General features: G+C 42.7%; 1 protein-coding gene across 1 annotated transcript; it reads right to left on the bottom strand.

Moving 5' to 3' along the window:
* Positions 1-2,731: 2,731 nt before the first annotated feature.
* Positions 2,732-22,578, bottom strand: LOC309699445 (SNF-related serine/threonine-protein kinase-like). Its single transcript, XM_082522454.1, has 8 exons — positions 22,337-22,578; positions 18,331-18,699; positions 17,773-17,991; positions 16,509-16,755; positions 8,521-8,662; positions 7,148-7,360; positions 6,696-6,830; positions 2,732-5,429 (listed from the first exon to the last, which is right to left on the bottom strand). Exons 2-8 carry the CDS (start codon positions 18,451-18,453, stop codon positions 4,112-4,114), a joined length of 2,397 nt encoding a protein of 798 aa, XP_082378580.1. The 5' UTR covers positions 18,454-18,699; positions 22,337-22,578; the 3' UTR covers positions 2,732-4,111.
* Positions 22,579-24,158: the final 1,580 nt, after the last annotated feature.

Below are 24,158 nucleotides of genomic sequence, written 5' to 3'. Positions count from 1 at the left end.
GCTGGATCGGCTGGAGCTTTCTTTAGGTGCCTTTCCCGCTTTGACAAAAGTCCAGCTGGGAAACCACATTTACTCAGGGCTTTCTTGATGTGATGTTCTTCTGCTTCTATGTCTGTGGGGATGGTGTTCGCTCTGTGTTGTAGCATCCTGATGACACCCAGTTTGTGCTCCAGTGGATGATGAGAGTCAAACCTTAGATACTGATGTGTATGTGTAGGTTTACGGTACATGTCAGCTTTTAGATGTCCCCCATTCCTGATGGAAATCTCACAGTCTAAGAAGGCCAACTTGCCATTTTTCATATCCTCCCTGGTGAACGTGATGTGTTGGTCCACCGAGTTAATGTGATCCGTGAAATGTGGAACGTCCTGAGACCTGATTTTCACCCAGGTGACATCCACATATCTGAACCAATGGCTTGGTGGTGTTCCAGGGTAGGATAGCAAAGCCCTCTTTTCTACATCTTCCATGTACAAATTGGCCACAATGGGTGAAACTGGGGAGCCCATGGCACACCCATGTTTCTGCCTGTAGAACTGACCCTTGTATGTGAAGTAGGTGGAATGAAGACAATGTTATAGGTGACAGAGTTGATCAACTCTGTCACCTATAACATCTCCAAGTTTCTGGCTTCAATCCTCAACCCGCTGGTGGGCAGCTCTGAAAACCACATCCAGAACACCCTGGATTTTGTTGAGAAGGTGAGAGATGTCATTATGGAGGCAGATGTAACCATGGTCTCGTACGACGTTACATCTCTCTTCACTTGCATCCCAGTCACGGAAGCGTTGGAGGTAGTCCATAAGAGATTACAGGATGACACCAACCTCAGCAACAGGACCACTCTCAGCATCGACCAAGTGTGTTTGCTTTTGGAACTGTGTCTTCATTCCACCTACTTCACATAGGGAGTGTTCGCCCAGGGCGGCAAACAGGCTAGGACCGCCTCTGCTCCCAGCCCATTGTTCCTTCAGTGGGCTGGTTTCAGTCATTATGCAAATGTACTGTTTATAAGATTGGGGAAACCTGCAGTCAGCTGAGACTGAAGAAGTCACTTGGATGAGTGATGAAACGTTTCTCCCACAAAACGCTACGTCCAGATGAACAGAATCAACTTTTGGAGATTGACTTTCCTGGATGATTGAGAATGCATCAAGAAGTGTCTAAAATATTCATTCTTCTGATGACCAGCAGAGGTCGCCAATTCGCCAATATAATAAAAAAAAGAAGCAACGCTGTACAGAAGCATGAACTGTATCTAAAAGATGGAGATCAGTCATTGGCTTTTTCAGTCTGCATTTTTGAAGCATCAGTCTTATCATTCTGGCTGGGGGCATGTTTATTTCTGGGACCCAGAAATGACCATATTTGGACAAAGGGTGGCCGAGATAAGTTATCACCTAGGGCTAGTGAGCTTTCCTAAAAAACAAAATATTCATAAAAAATATGCAATAATTTGACTGACTGAAACCCAGACTTCCTGGACGGGCTATACCACCTATACCACAAAGCTAGCCATGTAATTTGTCAGATAATTTCGTTTAAAATGCCCCATGGCAGAGAGATCCAAGTGAGTGACTGAAATAAAACAAATAAATAAAATGTCATATTTAATCCATGTAACTTTATGGCTCATCAGTAGCCAAGCCTTTATACCAGGCAGTAAACACAAGCTTTCAAGCTTTATTTGGTCATTTTTAACACAGGTTGTCTCCCTTTTGGAGTGAGACTCAAGTGGTCATTAGAAGAACTGCAGTTTTGCCACAACCTTGTTGGCTTCATTGTTCAGCATTGGAGGCTGATGCTTGTACAGAGGCCGAGTGGAAAATTTCCCTATTGTTCGCATGATTGATTGCATGTATACACACTTTGCTCAAGACTTTGTCAAATTTTTGTTTCAAGTCCTGCTTCACACAAGTGTTTATTTTTACTGGCCCACTGGGAGTACATTTGATAGGGATTATGCTTGAGAAAATGCAGGAGGCTATATATACAATGGATGAGTAGTATTCTTTTAATATTTAAAATTAAAGCCGGATAGTCAGCCTGAAAGAGTCTGCAGTCATTTGGAGGGCACAAGAAATCTCCGCAGAGAGCCCTGTGTTCACTGTGAGGAGAAAATGTCTGCCACATGGACCCAAGTGGATCCTCACATATATTATATGAAAAGAAACAATGTTTCACAGGACTTTATGCAGTCTGCTGAAAAACTAAGTCCGTCCTTACTAGCCAGGTGCTGCTAATCAAATTTACTTGACTAACAGATCATCGGCAAGTGTGAGCATAATCATAAAAGAGGTTTTAGCAGTTTGCATGTCTGGAGCATTCAGGTGTGTTAACACAATGTCACAGTCTTCCCACGAGTGGATGTCCCAGCAAATTCAGCCCAAGATCACACAGTGCAATGCTCAGAGTCTGCAGGCTTCAGTTAGCATGTTAAATGTTAAAGTCGATGACAATAAAATTAGAAAAAGACTGAAAATCATGGCTTGTTTGGCTGTGCATAGACAACTTATTTTAAAAACTTTACTTCAGAAACTACATTCAACCACACTTGCTGAATCAGGTTTATAGTAACTGCCATTAGGCAATAAAGACAATATCTTTTAGACCTCATTAACCAACGGGTGACATCACCATGGCTATTATATATAGAACCTGTGCTTTAAACCTCTGATACACTGATGGCAAAAGAGAAAACATTTACAACATTCGAGAAACAGACATGAGACTCCATTCACATCATTTTATTTTAATAGATCTCTATCATATACATACAGTACAATATGCTCAAGACAGATCTTATGGCACATATATTATTGTTGTACATTTTGCAGTCGCTGGTATTGCTGTGAGGTTACAGTAAAGTGACCATTTGAATCTGTTACTTAGGTAGATACAATAGGTGGCTTGACCTCAGTGGGTTAAGAGTAAGGTTGCTACAGCAAAAACACATGCACTGTCAAGTTATATATTCCGCTAGGGGTGGGTCACACATCCAGTTACACAGGCTGACACTTTAAGGGGCGGTGTTGTTGTTTTCCATTTAAACCCCTCGATTGTTGTTGTTGTTGTCTTGGAATACGCTACAACAGTGGCTACTGTGATCCTGGACAGCTACGGGATGAACATGGTTTGGGTTTGCCCCAGTTTTAAATTTTTCTTCCTTCCACTGGACATAGAAACAGGGCCACTTCACTTTAAAAAGCTGCCATTGCACATTTAATAATTTGATTATGTGGCGGTGGAGATTTCTGATCTCTTTAAACAGCTTTAGAGCTCTGGGTTCAACCAAAACCTTGGATATCCAGTAGGAATGACGAACAATGGTGCGTTAGGATCTAGTATTCAGGTTTCTACCGCAATACAACATTACCGTTAATACTACAGGTACAGAGTACTGCTAGGTATATTCACATATGTACAAACTCTGCCGTTCACCTGCAGAGACTTGACGAGCGAGTGTGCATTTCCTTTTCTATAGAGCATGTTCGAGATAGAAAAATAAAACAGTGATAAGACTACAAAATATTGTGTGCCACCGTCATCATTTTCACCCTGTATTGGTCCTTGTTTCAGTGAAAACACTTAACTCTTTCAGTCAAAGCATTAAAATAAAAAAAAGATAAAATGTCCAAAATATAATTTAAAAATTATATTAAAAAACAGCATCAAAACACAACAAAAAGATGATATGTAACATGATACTTTAAAAAAAATCTACAGCTTTCCCTTCGGCTTACCAGAGTGCTGACGGTGTGAATGTTGTGCGCATACGGTATTTAAGAGTGTGAAAGTGTGAGCACCTTCGGTATCATCATTTAAACACACCTGCCGGTTAGGACCTCCCCCCCTTCCATGTTTTGTTGAATCTGCTGAAAGTGCTTCACATACTTGGCATTGCACCCAGTGTCCTCCGTGGAGACTTATTGTCTCTAAATGTGCAATTTTTGGCATTTGGACCTCCCAGTTATTCACCAATGCGTGTCAAAACAAAAGGGAAGAAATAGAAATGCAAAAACAATGCGCATTCATGTGGTGACATCACTGAAATGAAAGCAGAATAATAATGGTCGCAGGAATATGAGCGGAGGAACATGGGAGGTGTGCTCTAGATGACCTGGCAGCAGCTGTGTGGGGTTGGCGTGCAGAGCAGACCCTCCTTGGGGCTCCGGTGAATGTTGACGGACAGAGTCTTGTCGCTCAGAGGCATCTGCAGCACACGGTTCTTCATGTTTCTGTGGTTTTCCCGGGCCAGGTCCAGCTCTCCCAGCCTCAATCGGCCTGAGCAGGGTCCCTCCAGCAGTGGATCTGCCAGTGCGTCTCCCAGCGGGGGCTGGTGGTACAGGTTGCCCCTGGGCGAGGGGCCACCCAGGAGCGAGACCTTATCTAAACTACCAGTGGATCCGCCCATGCACATTCTCCACATGGGACGGTCCTGGGCATCTCCACCAGCACTGCCGGCACTGCCAGCAGCAACACCTCCGCCACCTCCCCCTCCTCCCCCCGTTAAGTTGTGGAACTGAGAGCTTAGGCACAGGCTCATCAGCTTTAGGCTTTCCACCAGACCGCTGGCAGCCTTGGCTGTGCCTTTACCTTGGCCTGACCCTGATCCAGGACTGGCACAGTTGGAAGGACTGTCCTGTCCTGCCCCCGTTTTCTCTCCATCCTCTTTCCTCCCTCCTCTCTCAACCCCATGTTCATCTAGACTTGCTGTGTCAGGTTTATAGTGACTTTCTGTATCATCATCGCTAGTCTCTGAGCTAGGAGTGAACGTGGCAACTGGTGCCAGTGCACCAACAGTTTTAGGTGAGGACATGAGTGTTGAAGGTGAAGGTATCCTAGAGTTCAGATTGAGGCTGAGGCTGGGTTTGGGCGGGCCAAGTCCCTGCAACTCCCTGCTCTCTTCCTCTTCCTCCTCGTCCTCCTTATCCTCCTCGTGGATCTGGTTGAGAATTGGAGCACTCATACGAGATGTCAGCCGATTACCGGACAAAGACGACGATGAGGAGGAAGCTTTGCAACGAAGCACCACTTGAGAAGGCAGTGTACAGGGGGGCAAACATTTGTCTTCTGCCCCATCTTCTTCCTCATCCTCTTCCACGCTGAAAAGGCTGGGACTCCGAGGTTTTCCAGGACCCACTGAAGAAAGAGAGCCCAACCTAAGGGGGTTGGAGTGGGGCTTTGCCAGAGGTCTGAGCCCTCTCTCCTGGTTTTGTTGTGGCGCCTGCTGCTGCTGGCTGGATGCTAGAGTGTGATTTTCCTGCCGCTGGCTGACATCTAGAAGAGCTGTTTTAGGCCTGGGGCCTTTGTGGAGGCTCTCAGCACTACGGGCAGGGGACTGCGGCCCTCCAGGGTGGGAGATAGCTGGACCCCCTAAACCATCGCTGACATCCTGGTGAACATCCACTCTGGTGGGCCAAGACTGCCTGCAAAGGAACAAATACAATGTTGAGAATTAATAAATTACATACGATTCTTAAGTTATTTCAATGGTGGCAAAAAAATGACATTTACTTTTTTTTTTCAAGAGACAAAAAAACTGATAAATAAATAGAGTAAATACCTAGCTGTAATCAGCTAGAAAGGTTAGCATAAAAACTTATAGCAGCTAGCCTGGTTCTGTATAACATAACTAAAAATATAAAGCTAAATAAAACACTGAAGATTCCTAATAAACCCCCTTATAGCATATATAAGATATATGAAGTACACAAATATACCGTAAGCTACCAATTTATCAAAAGTTAGCAATTTTCTATATTTATAATCTCAAACCAAAGCTATCTGCTAACTGGCTCCAGGCTCTGTGCATTAATTAAAACCTGTGCATGCATTAAAACCATATAAATGTAAAAAAGTGATACCATGTATAAAATGTTGATCTTCAGGTGTTTGTTAATGACTCGCTTCCACCTCGTGTTACTCACTATTTTACGTATTTTAACAGTTTACACCAAGCTAAGCTAACAAGCCGCTAGCTATGCTTCACTGATTTGTTCTGAGACTCAAAGAAAATTTCTCAAAATGCTGAATTATTTACTTCTCTAATGGTAACAGCCACATTATTTTCTCCATTTATCCTACATTAGAATAAGAGTGGTAAATGGCCATGCTGTTAATATTTAATTCTGTTGGAGTGGTTGAATTTAAGTTCAGTGCTATATTGCTAGGAATTTATGAGAGATGGTTGAAGGCACTTTGGGAAATATGATGCTCCTCTCCAACTCTGACTGGCCTTAAAATTGTGATGCAAGACAATAGAGCTAAATATGTCGAATCCACAAAACAAGCAGTGAGATTATTCTTTAATCTATATTACTTTTTTCTTCTAATCTCATTTACTTAATATTTTCATAGAATTATATAAAATTATCTTATTTTAGAGGTTTAGTGTAACTTCATAGTTAAATCTTCAATGTTAGATTCAGTCTCTCAGAAGAGAAAATAAAAAGACGCTGCTTTTGTTCTGTTGCAGGATATTTCTGGTAGCACATCCCTCACAGTGTTGCTGATCTGCAGCCTCTCTTCTATTCTCAGTGTGTCCTTCAATCCCTGCTGAAAAAAAAAGGGCTCCGTCTGTCCATCCTCTGTCAGACTTGTTTTGCGTAAACTGACAGTACGCAGCACTGCAGAGGCAGCATTCTGTCTGTCTCAGGAAATGTTTGTGTATGTGCGCTGGGGTGTGTGTGTACCTGAATTGGGCCTTGCTGGGGCTGGGTGATCGTGTCTGGCTGTGTTGCTCCTTCTCTTGTCTCTCCCTCAGCATCCTCTCGGCCAGCAGGAAGTAGGTAGCTGTGATGTGATTGTACTGGTTAGACTCCAGAGCCCTGTGATGGAGGAGACAGAAATCAAATTGAGGTCCAAAATGCACAAAAGTATGCACGCGCACACACATATATGGAACACAGATCAATGCCTCACCCCACCCGTGAGTGGAAAAGGGAAGTGACGGGAGTGGAGATTTAATTTGACAGCTCAGGATTGACTGCCAGCTGCTTGTTAATGCCAATTAAACTGCTGAAGACACTCAATTACACTTCAGTGGGACGAGTGAACCATGACGAATTTTCGGAGATTACACAAGATAGAACAGCTTTGCATTGATTTTTACTTATGTGTGATTGTACGAGAGAGGGACACATACTCAGTTATGGCGTCTCTGTCTGCGATGCCCCCGAGCACCATGCGTTGGATGATGGAGCCATGCTCCTCCTCCGACAAGCTGCGATGGGACACCAGAGGAGTAGACAGCTTTGTGGCTGGGGAGGGGTCGACACCTTGAAGCCACTGATGGCTCTCAATCTGCTCTAGGGTCGCTCTCTTCTTGGGGTCTCTCTGCAGCATGTGGCCTATAAGACTGGAGGGAATCACAGTGGAGGTAAGTACTCCTGACACACCAGAGAAACAGCTGGTCGTTGATGTAGGAATGTTTAAAAGGCAGAAACTGGTGTTATGAATGAAATAAGAATGGATGGTAATAGAAAATTTTAATTTATTACAGTTGCAGGGTTTTGTCCAAACCTGGCCATGTTACCGAACAGACTTACAGATGGGACAGAACTAAGGTATCTCATTTGTCTGGTTCTTTATTCTTTTTCTAAGTACTTATTGTTTTTATATGTGTAAAATAGCTCATAGCAACAGTAGGCTATTAATCTTTATCAGCTAACCTAACAGCTAACCTCCTGGCACGAGTTCAAGCCTCCAGGCCTGTAATACAAGTAGGTGTACAGCATGCAGAGCTTCCAACAAACTGTGCATGCTGTACACCTACACACGAGTGGAACAGGGTGTTGCCTATTCAGCTGCTAGCCGCACAGCTAACAAACGAGCCAGGATTATGAAGCGATGCGTTTTCTCTTGCAAATTATCAATGCACCTAATCTAGACTGATTAGAAGTTAGCGCTTATGATATCTGACTGCACGTGTTTCTCCTCCAAACAGTAGCAGTACTGAAAGAACCCTGTTTGGGTCTGCATACAAGCTATTTATTTTTTGCACTCTGGCTTAGCAAGATATACTAAATCCACTGGCTAAATCCCCCAAACAAATAGGTAGAAGTGCTGTTTTATCAGGCCCACGTTGGCAATAGATTTGGATGAGGGTTCAAATAAACATCACAAAAACTGGGCTACGTGCCAATATTTGGGGTGCTTTGTGAAAGTCAACCTGACCCAATGAAGCCATGTTCACTAACAGTATGTGTCTGCAAAGCTTCAGCCGTTCAAAATGTATTCTGCAACTATTTCGCCCAGCTCTGCTTTGACTCATCGTTAAACCCTCACAATGTTAAAAATAGAAGTCCAATTTTAAAGGGTGCATTAGATACACTTAACGCAGCACTGCATCTCTGGTGGAGCAGCTGACTGCAGCACTGAGTGAAAGCAGGACAACGAAGGGAGACCGCACCTCTCTCTTTGCTCTCTTTTCTTCACACATCTACAAACATGAAATATGCAGCACCTGCAGAGTACTCTGTCCATCTTTGCAGCTATATGCGTGCGCTTGTTACTTACTCTCTGCATGCATGGGAGATGTGCGACGGCACCGTGTATTTGCAGTCCATGATCATAGTGAGCGTTTCGCTGTCATTAGCCTCCTGAAAGGGGGGCTGACCACAGACCAGCATGAAGAGGATCACGCCCAGACTCCAGATATCTGCAGAGACACAGAGAGAGAATGTGGTCAGTTTATAATGAACAAGTCATTACGGTCAGAAAAAAGCTGTTGTTTTTGTAAGAAGGCCAGAAAATAAAGATGACTGATCAACTAAGTGAAGCCCGCATGTTCTGTCTGCTTAGCGACCTAGATAAAGAAGAACCCCCCCCCCCCCAAAAAAAAACAAAAAACAAGAGCTGTCTCTTCCCCAAGTTCAAATGAAGCATGAATCATATTCGATCAGAGCCATTTCCATGAATGTGTGCCAGCTTAGGACACATCTGTCTAACCGAGGATGAAGCTCAGTGCTGCTGCCTGCCGCCAGCGTCATGCTCACACTTACACTGGTGCACGCGCTTCCACACAAACGCGCCGTCCAGGGAAAGTGGGTTAACGTGTTCATCCCTCAAAGCTTCATACAAATGCTAATTTTATGGAACGCTTCTCTTGGTCTGATTCAAAAGAGCAACTTTATTGCTCAGGGCTTCCACTGCTGCTCGGGTCAGCAGGATGGTCCACTGACACACATTCTGCTGTCATATACAGACTGCGAGCAGAGGCTGTGACATAAAAGCAAGCAGACTCGGTCTTAGTCACGGTTTTGACCCATTTTCAGCAAATTTCATAGTGAGCTTTGTCTGCTCTTAAGATTGACTTAAGTAAAAAACACAAAATCCAGGTTTAATTTAGCACCTGTATCATTTCTTAACCATAAAATGATTTAATCACACATCTATAAAATGCATTTGACCATTAAACTAGTTGTGTGCGACACTTCAAATTTTGACATTAATCCGATACCCACAAAATACAGGGCCAGTATTGCCAACACCAAAACTGATACTGATATTTTTAACTTATAAAGTCAGCTTATGTAGGTGAGACCATTGTGTCATGATTAGATGAATCATCATCAATTTGCAATTTTACTGAGGTTTTTACTTTTTACAATAATTCGTTTAAACAACAAAATACACATTTCTGCTTTTCATGCATTTTGAAACTGTGTTTTTTTGGACCTGAAATGTAAATGTGCTGTCTTTAAAGCACTTCGGGTCGACATGTGTTGTTTAAATGTGCAATCAATAGGTTGTAAGTAAAATAGATATGACAGTCAACACAAAAAGGCATCTTCTCATTTCCAGAAAAAACAAATTTATTAGGTAAACCAAATACTGAACTTGGAGGATAGGATATCAATATGATATCAGTACAATATCGACAGTATTGATACTGTGGATATTTGGATCGATCTGCCCACATCTACATTAAACCCCACAAACATGTTCCATTTTACTTTGAAATAAGTCACATTATGAAAGCTAAAGAGATGCTAGTTAGCATCTGGTTTTCAAACTGAAATAAATTATTTTATGTCACTAGCAACTGTGGAACAAGCTGCAAGCTGTTCGCTCCTTTTAGATTACTTTTTAGACTTTCCTGAGATAAATTTGGGCCCTTGTCAGCTATGAGATACTCTTTGTTCATTAGCTAGTTCATTGTGTTTGTTAGCTAGCTAGGTGCTAATTTTCACTATTAGTGTTTAGGCATTACATCAGTGTTTAGAAGAGTGGTGACCTAAGGAACTTGGAAAGAAAGCAGCTAGGCTTCTTTAAGTTTTGAAGACATTTCACTGCTCAGCCAAGAGACCTCTTCGGTTCTAAAACCAAAAGGTGGAGAGTCTCAGGTATTTAAATCCTAGCAGAGGTCGAAGATGCTATGCAATGTTTCCATTTTTGACCGAGAAGACAAATGGTTTGAAAGAGGAGTAAAGGAGGCTATTTATGACCACTGTGAACAACCATCATTCATCAGTGGGCATGGCTTACAACACCAACTGTCTCCCACCTACAATGGAGTCTTAAAATTCCTTCTCAGGTGCCTCAACCCCCACTCACATCTTGCATTAGCTGATCTAGCTGATCTGTGGTAAAGACCCACAGCTTTTTTCACACCTTGGTTAATGTGATGGCACACATGACTAATAGCGGGACAACCACCACCTAAGGGACAGCCCCCACTAGGGTTTTAATACCTGGGACTCTCCACCATTTGGTTTTAGAACTGAAGAAGCTTCTTGGACAAAACTTAAAGAAGTCCAGTCGTTTTCTTCCCAAGTTCCTTAGACTATCATGACCTGCATGACTGAGAACTTAGACAAGAGTGGTGATGATAAATGTAATAAAACCAGCTTTTGCAGTGCAGTCATTTTGTGAGTTCCTGTGTGACTATATAGCAGGTAGCTAGGTCCTAAACGAGCTTGCTAGCACTCAATCCTCGCGCCCAAATATGCCAATTTCTAGCTAAAAAAAAAAGACAAAAAAGCAAACCGTAAAAAGATAATAATTAAAAAAAATTAAAATGGGAGTGCAAAAGCAATGGGTGATGTCGCTGTAGCTATGTCCACCTTTTATATACAGTCCATGGTTTTCTCAAAGGAACAGCACATGGTACAGCATGCTACAATTACTATCTGAACAAAACCTGTGCTCTTCTAACTCGGAAGTTTGAGAAGACCCAAAAAAAGGAGGTAAACAGATTGGAAGTGGGTTTACAGTGCTCGGGACCCCTGGTGATACGTCTTCATATCACTCCAGTTTGCCAGGATACGCAGGAGAGTTCAATCTGGTGGAGTAAATGTGGCAGTTTACTGTGGGTGGTGAGGATTTATTGCTTTGAGGCAGTGAAAGAGTGCTCCATACTGCTGATGGAGGGAGCAAATGCTGCTGCAGCCCCCACTGCCACCTTACCCCCAACCAACGTATCCTAGCAACCGCGACCCTGCTCCCTCATTACTTGCGTCAGCGGTCGGCCAAACTTCCTTCCTCGATAACTTTATTTATAAACCAGATGGCTCACACATCTCTGGATAACACTGTTCGCGTCAGCGCACATCAGCATCTCTCTCGCTAACAACGCCGACTCTTTATTGGTGACAGCTGGCAGTGTAAACATCCTTTCTGCTGCCCTGAACACCGTTTTAACAATGATAACCAACAGGATAACCAGTCCTGTCTTCACCGGGTTAACCCTGAACACTGAGTGGGCCAACTCAAGCATCCTGTCCTACTCATCTTTATACAACATCTTCTTCTAAATCAATCAATCAATCAATCAATAAACATTTCCATTTATGTATGGTCATTAAGCATAGATATGCTTTGAAGTATGCATGTACCCAGAATAATCACTATTAGGTAAGTTATTTCTTTTTTAGGTGTAGGTTGTGCTTCATGAAGAGGAAGAGGAAATCTACAGTGGGGCAAAAAAGTATTTAGTCAGCCACCGATTGTGCAAGTTCCCCCACCTAAAATGATGACAGAGGTCAGTAATTTGCACCAGAGGTACACTTCAACTGTGAGAGACAGAATGTGAAAAAAAAATCCATGAATCCACATGGTAGGATTTGTAAAGAATTTATTTGTAAATCAGGGTGGAAAATAAGTATTTGGTCAATAACAAAAATACAACTCAATACTTTGTAACATAACCTTTGTTCAATCAATCAATCAATCTTTATTTATAAAGCACTTTTCATACAGAGAAAATGTAGCACAAAGTGCTTTACATAGTTAAAAGCAGCCCACCCCACCCTCCAACTCACTCCCCACACTCTCAATACACATATATCCCCCCACCCACACACACATACACACACGCGCACACTTAAAGAGTAAAAATTGGGCTGGGCTCGCATGAGCCAAGTGAGGAAACACTATAACAGGGAGCCGTCTGCACCGGGAGCCGGTCACAGACCGCAGCCTCCAGGCTGGGCACACAGCAGGAGGGAGGCAAAGGAGCCCCCCAGCCAGGCTGAGAGGACCCGAGAGACCCAGCAGCCACGGTCAATAACAGCCCCGGTGCAGAGAGCGCCCTCCGAGGAAACACTGGAGATATGACGCAATACAATATATATAGGGTAAAATGATAAAATAAATAAGAACAGGATACAATATAAATATAAATAGAATAAGAAGATTAAAAAATGAATAAGAATAAAATCAAACAAATATTAGGTAAATCCTAAATTAATAATAGAATAACAGGATAGAATAAATAAGCATAAAATAAATAAACGCTAAGTAAAAGCTAAATTAAAAAGGTGGGTCTTGAGCCTGTTCTTAAAAACATGTACGTTCTCTGCGGCCCTGAGCTCCTCCGGCAGGCTGTTCCACAGACGAGGACCATACCACTGAAAAGCTGCCTCTCCGTGAGTATGTGTCCTGACTTTAGGGACAATCAAAAGGCCAGTACCAGAGGACCTCAGGGTCCGCGAGGGTTCGTATGGTAAAAGCAGATCTGAGAGATAAGAAGGCCCAAGACCATTAAGACATTTAAAAACCAGTAAAAGAACTTTAAAATCGATCCTGAAACACACGGGGAGCCAGTGCAGCGATTCTAAAACCGGTGTAATGTGGGCCCGCCCTCTGGTCTTCGTCAGCACACGAGCTGCCGAGTTTTGCAAGAGTTGTAAAGTTGAAATATTCTTCTTAGGAAGACCAGAGAGCAGGGCATTACAGTAATCAATGCGACTGGTAATGAAAGCATGCATCAGCATCTCCGTGTTGGCCCGAGAGAGAATAGGGCAATAACAGTTATTGTTGTTATTGTTGGCAATAACAGAGGTCAAACGTCAAACGTTTACTATAGGTCTTTACCAGGTTTGCACACACAGTAGCTGGTATTTTGGCCCATTCCTCCATGCAGATCTTCTCGAGAGCAGTGATGTTTTGGGACTGTCGCCGAGCAACACGGACTTTCAACTCCCGCCACAGATTTTCTATGGGGTTGAGGTCTGGAGACTGGCTAGGCCACTCCAGGACTTTCAAATGCTTCTTACGGAGCCACTCCTTTGTTGCCCGGGCGGTGTGTTTTGGATCATTGTCATGTTGGAAGACCCAGCCTCGTTTCATCTTCAAAGTTCTCACTGATGGAAGGAGGTTTTGGCTCAAAATCTCACGATACATGGCCCCATTCATTCTGTCCTTAACACGGATCAGTCGTCCTGTCCCCTTGGCAGAAAAACAGCCCCATAGCATGATGTTTCCACCCCCATGCTTCACAGTAGGTATGGTGTTCTTGGGATGCAACTCAGTATTCTTCTTCCTCCAAACACGACGATTTGAGTTTATACCAAAAAGTTCTACTTTGGTTTCATCTGACCACATGACATTCTCCCAATCCTCTGCTGTATCATCCATGTGCTCTCTGGCAAACTTCAGACGGGCCTGGACATGCACTGGCTTCAGCAGCGGAACACGTCTGGCACTGCGGGATTTGATTCCCTGCCGTTGTAGTGTGTTACTGATGGTGACCTTTGTTACTTTGGTCCCAGCTCTCTGCAGGTCATTCACCAGGTCCCCCCGTGTGGTTCTGGGATCTTTGCTCACCGTTCTCATGATCATTTTGACCCCATGGGATGAGATCTTGCGTGGAGCCCCAGATCGAGGGAGATTATCAGTGGTCTTGTATGTCTTCCATTTTCTGATGATTGCTCCCACAGTTGATTTGTTCACACCAAGCTGCTTGCCTATTGTAGATTCACTCTTCCCAGTCTGGTGCAGGTCTACAATACTTTTCCTGGTGTCCTTCGAAAGCTCTTTGGTCTTGGCCATGGCGGCGTTTGGAGTCTGACTGTTTGAGGCTGTGGACAGGTGTCTTTTATACAGATGATGAGTTCAAACAGGTGCCATTCATAAAGGTAACGAGTGGGGGACAGAAAAGCTTCTTACAGAAGACGTTACAGGTCTGTGAGAGCCAGAGATTTTCCTTGTTTGAGGTGACAAAATATTTATTTTCCACCCTGATTTACGAATAAATTCTTTACAAATCCTACCATGTGAATTCATGGATTTTTTTTTCACATTCTGTCTCTCACAGTTGAAGTGTACCTCTGGTGCAAACTACTGACCTCTGTCATCATTTTAGGTGGGGGAACTTGCATAATCGGTGGCTGACTAAATACTTTTTTGCCCCACTGTATATTTAACTTTCCATTTACTGAAGACAAAAAGGAGGGAGCCCACACACCGAAGAATATTTACAGAGAGGACTCATTTGTCCAACAAAATCATTTTAAGTTTTTCATAGAAGAATACAGTTTCGCGCACATATCTGGGTCTCAATTTTCCTTTTAATTTCACTTCTAGTCTGCCATGACCCATTCATTTTTCAACTTAAGGCTGAAATCGCTACACTGAGTGACAAAAACAAGTATTTTAAATACAGAGTGATTGTTAGTTACATTTATACAGCAGTAAGGTTTGATGGGCATTTTCACTATGTTCTGATATTTCATTAAGTGACAAGCAACAATAAACAGCATACTAACCTCTAATGAAAAACTGTGAGAGCTAAGAGATGAAGAAGTTAAATTTGAAGCAATGTGACATCATTTATAAATAATTATAGTTTTTGTGTGGTTTGCTTGAAGCTTGGAGTGTTTGCCTCCTGCAAATTGGCTCCTTCTGCACAATCTGCAGGACTGACTCATGTTTAATCTCAAAATATTTTCAGCACTTCCTGAAAAAAAAACAAAAACCAATGCCAAGCAGGCCCGAAGTGAGAAAGCCAGGCGAGGACAGCTTCTTATCTCTGCAACAAACTGGGGCGACCGCCACATGGCAAGTCACCGGAAAAGCTCAGTTGCCCTACAGACTGTCAGCAGGTAGCCTGGCAGCAGTGTAATCCCAGCCCAGGTTTCCTCAAAGACCTGAACGTCAGGACTGCTGGCCTCCATTTAGCCTGTTCGCCCATCAGACAGCACTGCTGATACAATCACACAATATTACATCCCGGCTGGGTGGATAATCCCTGCAATCAAAACATCATCATCTCAGCTGAATGAGCAATAGTGCACAGGCAGTATGCACGGTCCAGAGAACAAACACACACACGCCGCAAAATGTCCACTAACAAGTGCTCAGACAGGCCCCACACATTCAGCAACTCACACATCATCCATACGAAAACACACACGCGCAGTCAAATAAGACTATTATTGCTTTCAAAATATGGACGCCGCTTGGCACAAAAGAGAGTGAGAGGCAGTGAAGGCAGAGAGAAGAAAATAGCCACTGCAAATCCACTCAGTCAGAAAAACAGAAAATTCTTTTCTCCTGCTCCTGACAGAGAGGCATCTGTAGACAGAGGGACTCCTGATGCCTTTTTCTCGCTCTGTCAGTTTCCCTCTTACTTCCCTTTCTTTCTCTTGCCCTCTTTTCCCTCACTCTGCACAATTATGTTTGATTTGTTTTCCGTTACAATATAATTCAATATCTTAACTGCACCTCAGCAGCAAGAACTGGAAGCACCATTGATGGGAGAGACGATGTTGGGGTGGGGTGTTGGGGGGTGGTGGTGGTGACACTGAGGTGAGTGCGCGCTCCAATTACAGAAGAAGAGAGTGCTGAGAAACCAATTTCAGCCCGATCTGATATCAGATTTTGTTATTCACAGAGAGGCAAATGAAAGCAAACTGCAGACAGAAATAAACTGCAGGTGCAGGACTGCAGGGCTGTGGATCATCTCATTTCCAGGCTTCAAGGTATGCTATCATGCTCTGAACTTTGAACAGCTCCTCTCCTTCTATCAGCTGCCTGATAATACCGGCAGTGTGCCAAGCAGGTCTACAGGTTCCTTACAAACCATTGCAGGCCATATAGCTTGGTCAGAGCTATCACAGCTGAGACAGTGATTGAATGTGAATGTGAGCTGCTGCTTGATACAACACTGCACTAACAACTCAGATGGTGTCCTGTTTTAGTAAAGCTAAAGCTGTAGGAACTAAAATAAATCACCACAGATGTACCCCAGCAGCTACTCTCTGTCACTTCTTCAGACTTACCCACAGCAGGAGCGTCGTATTCATCCCCCAGCAGTATTTCAGGCGCTGAGTAGGCCAGTGAGCCGCAGGAGGTGTTTAGTTTTTTCCCAGGTTGAAACCGGTTGCTGAACCCGAAGTCAGTGAGCTTGACGACACCCTGCTTCTCGAAGAACACCACGTTTTCAGGCTTCAGGTCCCTGTGCACCACATGTAGCCGGTGGCAGTAGGAGATGGCATGGACGATTTGGGCAAAGTAACACTTGGCCACCTTAAAGAGGAGAGACAAATGTAAAAAAATACAATAAAAATGCTCCAAAACCCAGAAAACAAACAGCAAACTAAAAAGAAGTTAGCAAGAGTTAGCTTGAGAAAAGTTTGGAATAGATAAAGAGTCAGGATCTGCAGAATTAGAGCGGGAAAATTTGACTCGAACTTGAATATTTAACTCCAACAGAATGCTAATGTTAGTGTGGTGTTTGCAACTTGTTCCTGTTTTTCTGAAGTGGCCAGAAAGTACATGTAGCTAGCTAGCTTAGCAAGAAGACCGGAATAGCTAATCAACGATCGCAGAAACATGGCAAATACTTTGTTTTTCCACTTTTGTTTTCTGATAAAACAGACAACATAACTATTATGCAGTTAGTGAGTTTTAGAGGTGCTTGTATGAAGAATTTTTATTTCCTTTAGGCACGACCCCATCTCTTCTTAAACACGTAAGAAAATATGAAGGGAACTTTGAACAACCAGTGTCAAACATACAGTGATTATTAACAACTATATGTTTTTATAAAAGATTTATTACAAATGTGATTATCATCTTTCTTTCACATGTCACATTGAACATATGTTGCCTGTATGCAATGTTGTGATAAACAAAATTTGCATCTGCAAAGGAATTTTGTTCAACTCGCCGCTAAATATGGAATAAAGACCCCTTTTGCCCTCCTTTAGTTACAGTGTTATTGCTTTCAGCATCACTGTTGCTTACTTATGTCTAGAATTTATTAACTTCCAAGTATCTGCATATATAATGCTTCTGGCTACCATTGAACTGTTCTTCACTATATTTCCTCACATTTTTATACTAGCTAGAAATAAACCAAACCAATGCAACCAAATTCTGTTCTTTTAAAAAATGCTTCCCTTCCCATCTCCAGATAAACTAAATTAATGTGTTAAGGTTCTTTCTTCAAGTACCCAAGATCAAGTACAGAAACAAAGAAGTAACTCAAGGTTTGGTAGACTGCATGAAGGACACCTCTGCATGTTCATTAGCCCCACTAACCTCCTCGCTGAGGCCTCCTTCATGTTTCATGATGCAGTCATACATGTCTCCTCCGTCGCCCAGCTCCAAGATGAGGTAGAGCTTTGTGGCTGTATCGATGACCTCGTAGAGGCGTACCACGTTGGGGTGTTGCACCATCTTCATGCATCGCACCTCCTGAAAAAGGTGACCCCGTGCAACCGGGTCCAGCTTCGTCTTATCGATCACCTTCACCGCAACCTGAAAGACAGAAGTTAGAACTGATCAGAACAATAGCAGCGCTGGTAACGTCAGCAGCTGTTGAAGCACTTGCACAGAAACAGTGAGACTGTATTATCTTCACTTAGAGGTGCTTAGTAGAGCTAGTACAGATGTTCTGATGTCCACCAAGAACAGAATCACACTATCAGAAATATTTAGTCTCATCAGTGCTCCCAGTCACCCTTCTTTGGTATGCCTGTTTCTAAGAACAAGGGTGACGTCTTTAAAAGTATTTTTTAACTTTTTTTTCAAAGTGAAGAAATCTAGTAACTGCCAACAAATGATTGAACTTGCATATACGGACTTGGATGAGCATACCTTTTCTCCAGTGAATACATGGCGGGCCAGTTTGACCACAGCAAAGTGTCCACGACCCAACGTCTTGTCCAGGTCGTACAGCCCTGCAATCTTCCCATCATGATGGCGCTTCAGCCCCGCCATGGCGGTTGGCGGATGGGGAGGTCGGAGCTGCCTTCTGTCACCTGCCGGTCTTCGGCTGTCAGTCCTTCATCTTCTCCTGATTAGGCTGAACGTACGTGAGGTTGGTGGTGGTGGTGGTGTTTGAGCTAATTCTGGGCTAACTGTTGATCTCCTTGTGGTAGATTTGATAGCAAGATACTCAACTGGTTGTGGCAAATATTTCGGGTTTTGAGTGCTCCACTCAGTTCAGTCCCACTTCGCTATGATCTGAGGGTGAGAACGGGGAAAACAGTAAGAGATACAAGAAACCAAAACACAGCCACTCATGATAATAGTCACTTACTCTGCTAAACAATGGATCATGAACCTGTCTGATGAACTAATATTTGCTCACCATTACTGCTCATTACTTTGGCATTAGCTGGACCAAGGCACAGTATCATAATAATAATAGCTCGAATTGCAGAGAGTGAGCCAAGAGTCTAAAGTCCAGTTGTTATGTAAGGTTATCTTTAACAGTGCTTGGAGAAAACTTGAAGAGTCGTGGTTTGTCATGCTCAGCATCTCATTGTGCAAAAAAAACAAAACAAAGCATAACTAAAACCAATATCATTAGCTTTGTAGGTATTTGTTCATAAACTAGTGTTGGATAAATTATAACTCTGAACTAAGAGTAACATCAGGGAACAGCAAGCAGAGACCATGAGTGTTCAACAGCCCATCCTATCCAAAACTCTATATTCTATTATAGACTATGGGATTGCTGTCTGCCAGAGTCAGAAAAAAAACTAACAGACTGACATATTTTAAGGTATAACTAAACAGCAAAATCAACTACATTTATAATATCAATTTTTTTTTAAGTGTCTTTATTTGCTATGAAATTTTTAAAAATGAAAACAGAAAATAGCAATAAAATATGGAGAACCCAACACAGTACATTAGGAAATATAGTGACAAGTTTATATTCAGAGAGGATATTTGGAGATTGACTTTTGATCATGTTTTGACTCACATTTGTATGTTACATTCATACATGTAGTTTTTGGCCAACAGACAAACACTACACCTACTCTGAGTTGCATTTACTGTCTCAGTGCTGTGCAGGATAAAAGGCTAGGACATATGCACTGTTATTTTAAGGGCTCAAAAAACTTGTATTATTTTTTATAATTAGGTTATTTCTTTGTTTTGTTTTTCCTTTTACATATTGTAAGAAATTGTGCCTAAAAAGCCAACAAGGAAGTGCCTTAAAGTGGCATTTAATAACCACCAGGGGGGAAACCCAGTGGTTGCAAAAAGACTTCTGGTCCTACAGCAGTCAATGGGGGAAAACTCCCTGAGCCCTGACTTGTGGAAACACTTTTCCTGATTAGTTTAGAGTCTCATTCAAATCCAAATGATCATTAAAATGATCTCATTTTGGTTTTTATCGAGCAACTCCAATGAGAGACTGGACTACAGTAAGTTCATTTTGGAAATCATGATCACAACGGAGGATTGCACATATGTTCTGGGCTGGGTTTCCCAGTCAGATCTTCCAATCACTAAATTAAAAAACCCAACATGGTTATAGCAAAAATGCTTATTTTGAGACTTTCATTATTTTTCAAACAATATGTTAATTGAGTTTTATATTACAGAACAAGCAAAGAAGAGACTTTAAATTTTAATGGGTTACCTCACGGTAGCGGTGTCCATCTGTTATACTAACCACCAAATTTTTTTTTTTTTACAATTTTACAAACTTCATTAAAGATTAAAGCATCTGCCACATCATTTTCCGTCACTCTAGCAAGCCACTCAATTATTTCTCCTGATTCACATTAGCTCAGGAATGATACTGTACAGGCTACATTTTGATTTTCTATCTGTCACCTTTTGCCTGCCCAAGATGACAAACTAAACTAGTTCATCTCAAATTCTGATACGCTTATGTCAGACGCCCCTGCTCCGATTGCCACAAGCTTCTCTCGTCATGCAGTGTGTTGCTTCACGGCCCTGGGTTACGAAACAATGCCTGCAGGGGAGGCATGCCATTCCGCTTCCAAGAACCTGCATACCAGGAGCATGGCGACGACACAAAACACACAATTTGCAGGCCAAGAACATTCCTGTGTACTGATCCTCGCCTAGGTGTGTCCAACTCACCTGAATTTAAAAGACAACACATTTCCAAACAGGTGTTGTCAGGGGACACACCTATCAACTAAATACAGTAAGAAAAGCTAAATAAAAGCCGCTCTAACCTAGTAGCAGTCTGCGGTTGCTTAAATCAGACTATGAAAGCCTAAAACGCTCTTTGGGCTTTTTGGGAGAAATGTACCTGTGAGAAAAGAGTGAGTCATGTTTCTTATAATAGGAGGCTGACATCTTCATCTTTCTGATTTTTCTTTCACTCACACACACAGACGCAAAGTAATATCAACAGAGCTGAACTCTTTGCCTCTTTGACAACGACAACATGTAGGTGTTAATGCTTCAAGACACTGAAGAAAAGAAAGGAGACACACAGACACACACACAGTCCTCTCAAGAGCGCACACACTGATGCACTCGTCTGATGATAGGGCAAGTTAGGTGAGGTCAATGTGCGTTGCTGTGTGCTGATAAGCAAACCTGGGCGTTGACATTAGCCCATCTAAATCTAGACCTCATGTTTATCTCAGCAGACTGAGACCAGTCTAACGCCTGGTGATGGAAACAACAACAAGGTACAAAAATGCACTTTTGGTGAAGTTTGCTCTCTTTTTTTTTATTTTGTTTGTTTTTTTTTAACAACAAAGCCAGCCATCCCTCTAGTCTCTGCGACATGTGAACATACTGTACAACTGTATACCAGTCATGCATGCAAAGACATTGGTTGTGTAACCGGTCCAAGGTGATGGTGGAGTATTGATTTACAAGGTTTGCGTGCGCGTGTGTACTTGCGTGCACAAAAGTACACATACGCAGATTATGAGGCCAAGGACCTGTTATAATTGCTGCTCCAGACTCCCAGCCTGTGAGACTTGAGATAAACTGGAAGAGGGTGTGGGGTCATCAAATCTATGGTTAATAGTAAAATCAGTTTCCTGGTACATTTGATTAAAGTATAGACCAATAGGCTAAATATAAGCACCATTGTTCACATGCAAACTCTTTGATAGTAAAGAGTTCCTGCTTCAGGGTCAAAGACACGCAATTTAACCTCCAACGCGGCTCAGATAAATCCCTGACCCTGATGCTCTACTTTATCTGCATTAATTTTCGTTTTTATGTTCCTGCTGTGCCAGTAAATGACAGTGGTTTTATAACAAACTAATACAGAAATAACAGGAACATTAGAGTGCCAGCAATCCCCCATGCATATAAGAAGTACACTACAACACCATGAGCCTCCTTCAGCTCTGTAACCCGCACTTCCATGTCTCCTCTGTATGTTATTGAAGGTGTATAATAAAGTTCCATCCCTGTAAACTAGCTTCCCTATACCACGGGAAACACTTCATGCGCCCCTCACACCGGATTCATCAATCTCAGCGGTTTTCTGTGTTAAAGCTGTTAGATGACCACCCTGCCTTTTATCTCTCACATTTTTATTTTTTTCCTACACCCGCATAGGTGCTACTGCCCATATGGGACCAGCCAACTGTCAACATGCCTGCTGGCTGCATCCACAACAACATGACAGTGCGGAGAAGAGCAGCCTGCGCAAACGGCGCACATACGAGAGGCGAGCGGACACGGGCAGCATGCTAAAATGATACCCGAAAGATGCGCAGTGAGGGGAAAGTGCCCCCCAGCTCAAACCCAAAGGAGGCCCAGCTGACTTAACACACCTTTACTACACAAGACCCCCCCCCCCCCCCCTCCTCAAAACACCACCAGCATGCATGCACGCAACTACAGCAGTCCTACTCACCACAGAGGAATCTGAAGCAGCGTCCATTCTGGCACATTTACACCTGCGGGAGCGCGCGGGGCTCCGGACGGTGAGCCGCAAGGTTTTAACGAGACCGCAGTTCAGTGAAAATCCCGGTACCGAGGACAGCACACCGGCCACGGATCATTCCAGCGAGTCCCCGTGTTAATGTGTCACACTGTCAACTCAGGATCTCTCTCCCTCCCCGAGCTTTCAGCTGCGTGAAGTAAACACAGAGGGCAGGCCGATCGAGGGCGTGTGGCTTTCAAAATAAAAGCGTAAAGGAACTAGTGTGGGAAATGTGCGAAAATAGATAAACAAATAATACAGAATTTAAAAAACATATTCAAAAACTGCGGGAAAATAATAATCACTCGGATACATGTATTTAAAATACATTTAATAGTTTCATTAGTTCATTCTCTGACTCTCCCCAGAGATTAATGTGTTTTTTTAATCCCGTCTCATCTTCCCTGAGTCTGGTTCTGCCTGAGGTTTCTTCCTGTTAAACACTGTCCCTTCCCAAGTCCCTTCTGCAAGGGGGTCGTTTGATTTTAGGGGTTTCTCACTATTATTGTACCTTACAGTATAAAATACCTCGAGGTGTGTGTTGTTGTGGTTTGGCGCCATATAAGTCAATCTGATTTGAATTGAACTTTCTGGATTTGGCACAGTTTGGGGCTCGAGTGTTTGCAGGTTTTTCTCGCTATTTTTTTTTTTATTTAAATTTTTTCAAAATCTTACAAAGTTTGATAATATTTTGAGGAAGAAATCTGTATCAGGGCAACTAAACTAGTATATTCACACGGACAAGTCAGCAAACGTGCTTAATCCTTTTGCATTATAGATATGTGACGTACTAAAATGCATGACAACAAAAAATATGTTTTTTTCTTTAAAATTTCACAAAGTATTAAAGAAAAAAAAATACCATTAACAGAAATCTTTCTTTTTTATTGTCTCCCTTCAGATGTTGAACATTGCCTCCGATTTTTGTTGTTCTAATGGAAATAAAGAGGAAACCTGACGTAAAATGGAGCTTTACTTTGGTTTTATTTTGAAAGACATTAGAGAGCGTTTCCGGTCTTGTTACGGGTAAATGACGGCTCCATGATCACTGCGCATTGGTACCATTCATCTCTGACGTCAGAGCTACGCTCAGAGAAAAGCGTGTTTATCGGGCCCACGATAACAACACTAAATATACTTTATCTCATTTCTTATTAACTGACCTGTGCTCCTGCTCTACAGCCCGGCATTAGTCATTTAACGCTTTCAGGGTGAGATATATCCCGGGATGTTTAATGCGGCTCGGCCCCAAAACAGAACAAAGGCTCGTTATCATCGTTATTTGTGTTTTAATGATACTGTAAAAACCAGAGCAGCTGTGAATCGGACCGATTGCAGGCCTCCTCCAGTCCTCGGGCGCATTATCTCCGTGTCCCTGCTCTGTGCACCCAACCAGCTGGGAGACGTTCAAGCGCGCTGTTATGTAATATTTACAAGCTCCTCTCTGAGGTTTGAAGAGGAACCTGTTTGGCTGATGACAGCATCTCCCAAAATGGTGGCTTATTTCAGCCAGGACTGGGGAGCGCTATAAAAAAGCTCTTTAAAAATAAAAGTAGGGAATCTGTTTCAAAGAATTGGTGCAAAGCTGCTCTGTGCTTTACCACATAATTACCATACTAAACATCTCACAGCTAACAGTTATTTAAACAAATGATTTACTGAGCAAAATGACGCACGTCAGCTTTGCATTTAGTGGCTCAGATTTAAACATCTGAAAAACTATCACTTGTTTTTAAGTAAATATGAAGAGACA

The sequence above is a fragment of the Aulonocara stuartgranti genome (assembly GCF_965226115.1).
Source record: "Aulonocara stuartgranti genome assembly, chromosome: 22".
Lineage (NCBI taxonomy): Eukaryota > Metazoa > Chordata > Actinopteri > Cichliformes > Cichlidae > Aulonocara > Aulonocara stuartgranti.
The sequence above is the reverse complement of the archived record's forward strand: the minus strand, read 5'-3'. Positions and strand labels throughout refer to the sequence as shown.

Coding starts and splice junctions, on each gene's coding strand:
- LOC309699445 (XM_082522454.1), bottom strand. CDS start 18,453: ATGGCGGGGCTGAAGCGCCATCATGATGGGAAGATTGCAGGGCTGTAC. Junction 16,756..17,772: donor AAGGAGGCCTCAGCGAGGAG/GTTAGTGGGGCT, acceptor CTCCTCTTTAAG/GTGGCCAAGTGTTACTTTGC. Junction 5,430..6,695: donor CCCAGCAAGGCCCAATTCAG/GTACACACACAC, acceptor GTTCCTTTGCAG/GCAGTCTTGGCCCACCAGAG.